General features: G+C 41.3%; 1 protein-coding gene across 1 annotated transcript; it reads left to right on the top strand.

The window, feature by feature from the left end:
- Positions 1-4,764: 4,764 nt before the first annotated feature.
- On the top strand, positions 4,765-8,976 carry LOC310795295 (adenylate cyclase type 4-like; the record flags this gene model as incomplete). Its single annotated transcript, XM_083657348.1, has 5 exons — positions 4,765-4,840; positions 6,197-6,311; positions 6,726-6,837; positions 7,758-7,907; positions 8,373-8,976. 5 exons carry the CDS (start codon positions 4,765-4,767, stop codon positions 8,448-8,450), a joined length of 531 nt encoding a protein of 176 aa, XP_083513474.1. The 3' UTR covers positions 8,451-8,976.
- Between the last annotated feature and the right edge of the window lie 560 nt (positions 8,977-9,536).

Below are 9,536 nucleotides of genomic sequence, written 5' to 3'. Positions count from 1 at the left end.
CTAGTGAACCTCAGTCAACTTTATACTCACAGAAAAACAGTGAGGTTTTTGGGAAGAAACACTTTAGCTGCTCAGTTTGTGGTAAAATATTTGGTAATGAAGCACACTTGAAGACACACGTGATAGTCCACACAGGAGATAAACAATTGAATTGCTCAGTCTGTGGTAAAGGTTTTGATTGTAAAGGAAGCTTGAAGAGACACATGATAATCCACACAGGAGATAAACAATTTAATTGCTCAGTCTGTGGTAAAGGTTTTGGTCAAAAAGCAACCTTGAAGGGACACATGATAGTCCACACGGGGGAAAAACAATTTAATTGCTCAGTCTGTGGTAAAGGTTTTGGTCGTAAATGGGTCTTGAAGGAACACATGATAGTCCACACAGGAGATAAACAATTTAATTGCTCAGTCTGTGGTAAAATATTTGGTCAAAAAGGATACTTGAAGAAACACATGATAATCCACACAGAAGATAAAGCGTTTAATTGCTCAGTCTGTGGTAAAGGTTTTGGTCGTAAATCAGACTTGACGAGACACATGGTAGTCCACACAGGAGATTATCAATTTAATTGCTCACTCTGTGGTAAAGGTTTTGGTCTTAAAGCAAAATTGAAGAGGCACATGTTAGTCCACACAGGAGATAAATCATTTAATTGCTCAGTCTGTGGTAAAGGTTTTGGTCTTAAAGCAAGCTTGAAGACACACATGATAGTTCACACAGGAGATAAACAATTTAATTGCTCAGTCTGTGGTAAAAGTTTTGGTCAGAAAGGATACTTGAAGAAACACATGTTAGTCCACACAGGAGATAAATCATTTAATTGCTCAGCCTGTGGTAAAGGTTTTGGTCTTAAAGCAAGCTTGAAGACACACATGGTAGTCCACACAGGAGATTATCAATTTAAATGCTCATTCTGTGATAAAGGTTTCGGTCTTAAAGCAAAATTGAAGAGACACATGTTAGTCCACACAGGAGATAAATCATTTAATTGCTCAGTCTGTGGTAAAGGTTTTGGTGAAAAAGGACACTTGGAGAGACATATGATAGTCCACACGGGGGAAAAACAATTTAATTGCTCAGTCTGTGGTAAAAGTTTTGGTCAAAAAGGAAACTTGAAGCAACACATGATAATCCACACAGGAGATAAACAATTAGGGCGCCTTCACACCTAGCTTGTTTGGTCTGGACTTTTAGGTGTGAAAGTGCCCTAAATGCTCAGTGGGAAAGGTTTTGGTAATAAAGCAAACTTGAAGACACACATGTTATTCCACACAGGTGGGTAAAATCCTTGAAAGTTTAGGAAAAGTCATGACATTTAGTTGTGTGTAATGAAATTGTTACAATAAACCTGTGGATAACCTTCCACGTAATGTAACATAATGGCAAATTTATTTTCTGTAGCTGTTGACATAACATAGTAGCTCTAATATTTGTTGATTTTAGTGCTGCTTGTATTTTCTATTAATATTTTTATGGAAAATTCCTGTTTTAGTTCAATAGCTTCCATGATGCAGTGACACTAAAACCCATATAAAGAGCAGCTGTGTCCTATTTGTCCTAGGTAATCATTTCTGGTATTGATTCAGAGTCACCGCCTCACATTACATGGAAATTCTATTATAAATCCTTGAAAAGTCATGGAAAAATTTTGAAATTTGATCCATGAACAACATGTGTGGGAACTGTGTTAATTGCTATCTATGGTGGAGGGGGGGTTTGAGTGTTTATGTATTTATCTATGTGGATGTTTTTGTGCTTTGTTGTGCTCTTCTGTTTATGTACAGGGTTCGTACAAAGTCTTGAAAGTTTGGAAAATGCTTGATTTTAACTCATGTTTTCAAGGTTATGAATAGGCTTGAATTTGAATAATGCTCTTTGAAAAGAGTTTGATTTTCATCATAATCTGGTGTTCCATCGACACAGTCAGTCAACCAAACATCTTTTAATATCTGGGCCCGTATTCACAAAACATTTGATCTTACCACTAGGACGACTCCTAAATTGCATTAAAAGTTCCTAGCTAGGAGTTTCCTTTTAAAACCTACTCACAAAGCTGCTGAGACCAACATTTACTAAGGAATTGGGAGAACTCTTAAGCTAAGAGAAAGGGCGGGGTTGACCCCCTTGCTATGGATGATGTCAGGTTTCAGGAAGCTGCGATTGGCTGTCTTGGGTCTTGAGCTGTTTTGGGTTCCATTTTGGCTTCTGTCAGTGAATTCAACAGAAAACATATTGGAGTAAGTATGTTGCCATATCCAAATAAAGATGTTAAAATAAAATGAAGGCTAAGTGTCACTGACTTAACATGAAACAATAAAAAAAAATACATGCTAATTTTCACCAATTTAACATGAAACAAATCATAATATAGGTTGACTAGTCAACTGTCCAGCTAATTGTACACTTCATAATATTGGGAAACTGGAAGGCTCTTGTCTTGTCGTGTAAGATTGTAAGTCGATTGTTTGTTCCACACTCCGGACCAGAAGATGGCGGTAATGCACCAATGAGCTGGATGCCAACCGCCGTAAAACTAAACAAGATGAAGAAGAGGAGGAAGAGGAAGCAGTAGAAGAAACGTTTGCGAAGATGGAGGCCAGTGTGTGTAAATATTCTTGAGCGAGGTACCGTCTACCTTACCGATGTTTTCCCCTTTCATTGGTATAGTTTGCAACTGTAATTGATCAACAGAAGACTCGGTATGGTATGTATGGTATTATCACGGATATAGACAGTTTTAACTTGACAACAATAACAACCGTCACAACCCACCTGAATATCCGGTTTACTTCCTGTATACATAGCTGAGCGCAGGCTGATATTCGGCTCATATTAAATGTTAACGTTAGGCCGTGTCTCCGACAGACACATTAACAAGGTAGCCTATTTCGGTCTTATGCCTTGTAGTAGTTAGTAGTAGTAGTTGTTGTTGTTGTTGATAGTTGCCATAACAACCACCCCTGTCGGAAAGACGTGCACACGCTGGGTAGGAAGCGTTGTTGTCCCGGAGGCGATATTTTTTTCGGATGATGGCGAAGGCTTTGCGAAGGCATAACCCGCCCCTCTCTGCCTCTGATTGGCCTAGCGTCAAACTTCCATCCAAACACATTCGCTTGGCTATCCTGCATTACATCTCTTTCTACAGTCTGTGGTCAGTACTTCATTTGAATTTGATTATAGTACTGTGTTCATTTGAATTTGATTATAGTACTGTGTTCATTTGGCACCCCTAAATTAGTGGGTGCAGTAATTCCAACAAAATTACCATGGCATTCGGCTACATTGAACAGTTCTGATTGGACATGAAGTTATGGCGTTGAACTTGCAATGATTTCACATCAGATATGTGGAACGAGACGTGATTGGAACAATTAGTGCCAGTGTTGCATTTAATCCGACATATTCAAGTAACAAGCACAAATGCGAAGTAGCTGCTACAATGTACAGATCCTTTCCAAAAAAATTAGCATATCATGGAAAAGGTAGTTTTTTCCATAATTCCTTTCAAAAAGTGAAACTTTCATAGATTATAGATTCATTACACACAAAGTGAAATATCTCTAGCCTTTATTTGTGTCATTTTTCATCATTTTGGCCTACAGCTCCAGAAAACCCCCAGAACAGTATTTCAAGAAATTAGAATAGCGTGAAGAAAATCAGCAGTTACTTCTCAGTTATGACTGACTTCAGCTTCAGTCCACTCCCTCTGAATCAGCGCCAAATTTTTTAATCGTCTGCTTGACAATCCGCTGAAGCCCACGGTCATCCATGGTATTTCCATGATATTCAAAAAAAATTTAAAGGATCTGTATGTGTATGTACATGAATTCAAGCTTTCTCTCTCACACACACACTTTTGTAACATTCATGGTGGCAGATGCAGGATCCACTCTACTCTGCCACCCTGCAATTATTAAATATGGCCCCCATTGCCCCCTTTTTCCGTCAATTGACATGAACACAAACACAGGCGCCAGGCGCGGACTGCATAATCGGGCACGTCGGGCAAATGCCCGGTGGCCTGGCCTGGCCTGGCCTGCAAAAAAATATATATATATATTTTTTTTTGGTGCCCGCAGTCAGGCCACTCACTGAACAGCAGGCCAGGCGCTGCCTACTGGTTTACTAGTGGTTTTATTACTTTATTCAGGGTTAAAGTGGGTGCATCTCATTGTAAAATTGGACTCGGCCCAAATTGGGCTTCAAACGGCTCAAATTGGGCTTCAAACGGCCCAAATCTGGCTTCAAACGGCCCAAATTGGGCTTCAAACGGCCCAAATCATGCTTCAAACGACCCAAATTGGGCTTCAAACAGCCCAAATCTGGCTTCAAATGGCCCAAATTGGGCTTCAAACGGCCCAAATCTGGCTTCAAACGGCCCAAATTGGGCTTCAAAAGGCCCAAATCGGGCTTCAAACGGCCCAAATTTTTCGCCGACGCCCTTCGGACGCCGGCACGCGCGTCGGCCCGTATCGGCCTGGCCTGCTTGGTATCTAATGCCCGGCCTGAATTATTTTCCCAGTCCGCCCCTGACAGGCGCACACATGACACGACTACCTTGCCTCATTTAACCTAAGTGTGGTGAAATTGTTGGGGAGGGGCCAACCGACAGAATGACCTGCTGAGCTGCTGGTCACAACTCTTAAATTAAATAGGATTTGAACATTTAATAACTTGTCAAATACTTTCCATTGACATTTGTCTGGCCATGTCTGTGCACTGTGCAGGTGATGGAAATGCAAATGAGCATCTTTCTAGGACATGGATCTACTGGCTCCACCCCTGTACGATCTGCTTCCAGCTCTGCGAGTAAGTCCTGCCCTGCAAGGCCTGTCATGTTTGGTATTCACCTCTGTAAATCAGTCTTCAGATTGACTGTTACCTTTTCCATTCCATACACAGGACGGAGAATTCAGGACTCTTTCCGAAGAAGAACATTGAACCAACCTCAAAGAGGCAATTATTTTTATTCTTTTTTAGTAATCTCTGGTGAAATGTGTATTGACGAGCAATAATGACTTGAAATATGTTTAACTTAAAGTGGAACTGTCATGGTGAAGCCCATGCCCTATAATAGTAATATGCCAAACAGTAACATTACCTGGATGAAATTAGTATTTGTTTGTAAATATTGTAAATACATTACACCTTGGGGGCTACACAAGAGGTGGTGGTTAAGTGGAGCACTGTTTGGGTTGGAGATGTGTGTCTTCACTGTACTCTGTCGCCCATGTCACTGCAGCGTCTCAGCCATGCGGGGAAGCCTTCCTGCCTGGGCCATAGTTAACACTCTGTGTGCTGTGTCCACGTAATCCTCCTGCAATCTCTCATGTTGTAAAATACCTTCAAACAGTTAAATAACAACACAGAGACATTTTATTAGCTAATGACTTTATTGGGAAACATTGTGTAACCCTAACCCTGTGCAAAACGTTCGTACCCCCGTGTGTTTTCTCACCGTTTCATTTCTCTTCCATCTGCCCGGCCCGCACACAGACTGCAATCATCAAGACAGGTCTCATCTACTATTAAAGGTAAGATGTGAGGCATTGTTATTACATTTAGACTGTTTAATAACAATTGAAAATCTTGCTCGTACACTGCTCAAAAAAATTAAAGGAACACTTTGAAAACACATCAGATCTCAATGGGGGGGGAAATCATGCTGGATATCTTTCCTGACATGGACTTGGTAATGTGTTAGGAACGAAAGGATGCCACATTGTTTGGAAAATAAAATGATCAACCTGCACTAGAGGGGCAACAATAGAGAGGCAAAGTGACCGCCTACTTCCTGCTTCAGCACTGTACCAGAGAATTTCATCCGCCATTTTTTTCCCATAGACATTTCGTAAAATGCTTATAAAATAGTTTGTCGAACCAAACGGTTCAGCTAACGCTATAATCGGGAGAGACCATAGAACATTTCACTTGGACCAACAACAAAAAAACATTGAAAAAATATAGTCTTTAAACCTGCATTTGTTTTACGTTTTGGTCCCAGTGAAATGTTATGCCATCTCTCCTGTTTCTAAATATATCTGTACCGTTTGGTTTGAACCAGTACAACTATTTTTATAAGCATTTTACAAAATGAAAATACATTACAACTATTTCATCAATTTATTCCTAACTTGTAACTATATTTTAACTATCACAGGTCTAACTCCCATCCCCCATCTCTCTCCCACAGTACTCTGTCTACTGCTGCATCCTGTCTCTCATTGCGTCATCATCCTCGGCTGCAAGAAGGAGCTCTTCATGGCCTATGGACGCATCCTCTATCCACACGAATGGAACTGCAACAGGTGGGACTGAACTCTGGATGTCAACCCTGTATCCTGTCACATGGTCTTATTGTACTGTGAGGGGGGAGGGGGTGCTCATGCATTACAGGATATGAGTCATAATTGAACACTAGTCACTCACTCTAGTCACTTAGATTTCATGCATCGTCTAGTTCAGTCTCATGAAGTATTTCAGAGGTGGTGAGATCTTATCAGAACCACTTACAGTGACCACCATAGTATGATGATCATATTAAATACCTTGATACCAACATCATTAGACAACCAGGGTCAAAGACACAGAGACAAACGAACAAACAATGTTACAATTGTTAACCCTAATTATTCCTGCATCCCTAAAATGACCATGTATGAATAGGTGAAACATTTCAAATGAAACTGAGGTCCAACCATGAATTCCCCTTTTTGCTACAGTATTAACAATGCATCTGTCCTGAATGAGCTTGGCCTGGTTAAACACCCCCAGGTGATGAGCTGCATATATATCACCCTGTTCCTGGTCACTATGCTCATCATCTCACAACAGGTAAGGAGAATGCTCCTCACCCCATTTCCCTCCCCGTTTTTATCCCTTATTTCTCAGAGACACACACACACACATGAATAACTTTGTATTGCTCACAGGCATAAAGACAGACTGATAGCATCCCTATAGAGTTAACGGTGCCTCGCAAGTACCTGGATGGCAGATGTGTGACCTTTGGTTCCTAACCTTTCTTACATCCCTCCTTCATGGCCCTCCTCTCTTTTACCTAGAGTAAGAGCTGCTTTTCTGCCAGTGATGCAGCCTAGGTAAACCCAGCCCCCACGTGACCTGCTCTCTCAGTTCCCAGTCACCTTGTGACTGTAAGCAGGGTGAGCCTGAGAGCAGGTCACTGGGGGCTGGGTTCACCCAGGCTACCAGTGATGTGGCTTTGACTATGTAACAAGTAGCTTCTTGCATCTTATGCTATGCTGGAGTTTGTCATTTTGCCTTGAAATAACAAGTTTTCTCAAAATAATTTCTCAAATTGAGTGCAAACCTCTCCAACCTCTATATCTAAATATATATACCGTATATATAAATATATATAAAAAAAAGTATATATATGAAGAGTTCATTTGCAAAAACAGGTAAATGCCATTCTTAAAATGAACAAACAACATCTGTTTGATACTCCCTGGAGTGCACATAGAAAACATTGAGTTGATTTATGTGGAAATTATCAGATGAATATGTTTTAGTTATGATTGATAATAAACATTTCCCAAAAATAAATTAATTACAGTATCAATATATAAAATAAAATGATAAAAAATCCAAACGGAGATACCTGTTTTTGCAAATGAACTCTTCATATATACTTTTATATATAATATATACCGTATATATATATATATATATATATTTTAGAAGAAGAAGAAAAAACACCTCCCTCATCCTCACCACCCGTCTCTCTCTGCTAGAACGAGTCATGCTTCCGACTGCTGAAGAACAAGAACCACACGGATCAGGACGAGATCGAGACCAGGGAGAACCTGAACCACCTGCTGCTGGAGAACGTTCTGCCGGCCCACGTGGCCGCGTTGTTTGTCGGGGAGAACAAAAAGAACGAGGTGGGACTCCACTCAAACTCTTTACTTAAGAGAAGCACAAGGTAGGCGCCCCAGGTTACAGGTGGATTTCTGTGACCAACAGGCCCCGCCTTCCCTCCACGTCTCCATCACTCCACTGGCTCTCATTGGCATGTCTGGTGACTTTGACACTCGTACACACGGTTGACATGAAATTGGGCACCCGGGTAGTGCAGCAGTAGATTTCCTGCCTACCTTTTGCTCGGCAGTACCAAAAAAACTTTAATTGCCGATTTCTTACATTTGTTGTCTGCGGGGAAGCCTTCCTGCCTGGGCGATAGTAAACACTCCGTGTGCTGTGTCCACGTACTCCTGCAATCTCTCACGTTGTAAAATCCCTTCAAACAGTTAAATAACAACACAGAGACATTTTATTAGCTAATGACTTTATTGGGAAACATTGTGCAAAATGTTTGTACCCCTGTGTGTTTTCTCACCTCTTCTCAGTTCTCAGTTTCCTGGTCTGGACTGAGGAGGCGAAACGGAGGCAGATGGGTCCAACCCATGGTCCAACCTCACTTGTAGACGGGGAGCAGTGGAACATGCCAAGTGTGATTCAGTAGGGGGGTTTAATTGATTACAGTTTTTCACAATTGCTTAAACACATTTCCTGATAGACTACCTCACTTTCTCAAAACCCGAAACACAAATCTCAAAACTCACACACAAAATGCAAAATCCTACACTTCTCTTGCAAAAGCACACTTTGCCCTCAAAACAGTGTTAACTCTTCACTAAATGGTATTTTCTTTTCAAATGACAAACACATCATATGAGTAGACATTTCTAAGCACCCATTGAACACTGGTGTGCAGAATGGCAAACACTATATGAATGCTTTATCAGTAGAATTATGCCTTTGCATGTTCAGTTTCAGGTTGTGCACATTGTGTCTAATGTGTTTAAACAATTGTGAAAAACTGTAAAACCAATTTTTGAGGGGTTAAACTACTTGGAGTCATTATAAATGATTAGGTTTGACGTATGGGAAAGTCAATGTAATAATAGTTGTGTTGAAGGGGACTCTTGTTGTATTGTGTGGTTAATTGAAAACTAATGATGTTTGTCTCTGCATAGCAGGGGCTGCATCCTTCAATGGGGGATTCATGTCCCTGCTTCTGACAGGGGAAGGCACCAGGACTGCTGCCTACATACTGTAACTGGACCCATTTGCAGGGGCTTAGCCTACTGTCTGTGTTTGGTTTAGTTCAGTTTTGTCTTGTCATGTCAAGTTTTGAATAGTGATCTGTTTATTAAGGACAATAAAACCTTTTCGAGTCGTCCCTATTTTTGTTAGGGAAAGCCATAACAAAACTGCCTAGAGATCCATTGTGGGGGGTGAGAGAGAGGACAAGGCAAGAGAGAGGACAAGGCAGGAGAGAGAGAGAGGACAGGGAGGGGTGGGGGGATGGGATGAGGGAGGGGGGCCAGGAGATGGCAGAGGGGAGAACAAGGTGAAGGAAGGAGGCCAGGAGATGACAGAGGGGGGAGGGGAGGGAGGAGTGGGGAGACAACTTCAAATCCCCTGCAGGAATCGAACCTGCACTTCTGGTTGTTAAGGTGACCGCCTTAACCCCTAGACCATCAGCCTAGGTAACTTACAATGGATCT

The sequence above is a fragment of the Poromitra crassiceps genome (assembly GCF_964638095.1).
Source record: "Poromitra crassiceps genome assembly, chromosome: 21".
Lineage (NCBI taxonomy): Eukaryota > Metazoa > Chordata > Actinopteri > Beryciformes > Melamphaidae > Poromitra > Poromitra crassiceps.
The sequence above is the reverse complement of the archived record's forward strand: the minus strand, read 5'-3'. Positions and strand labels throughout refer to the sequence as shown.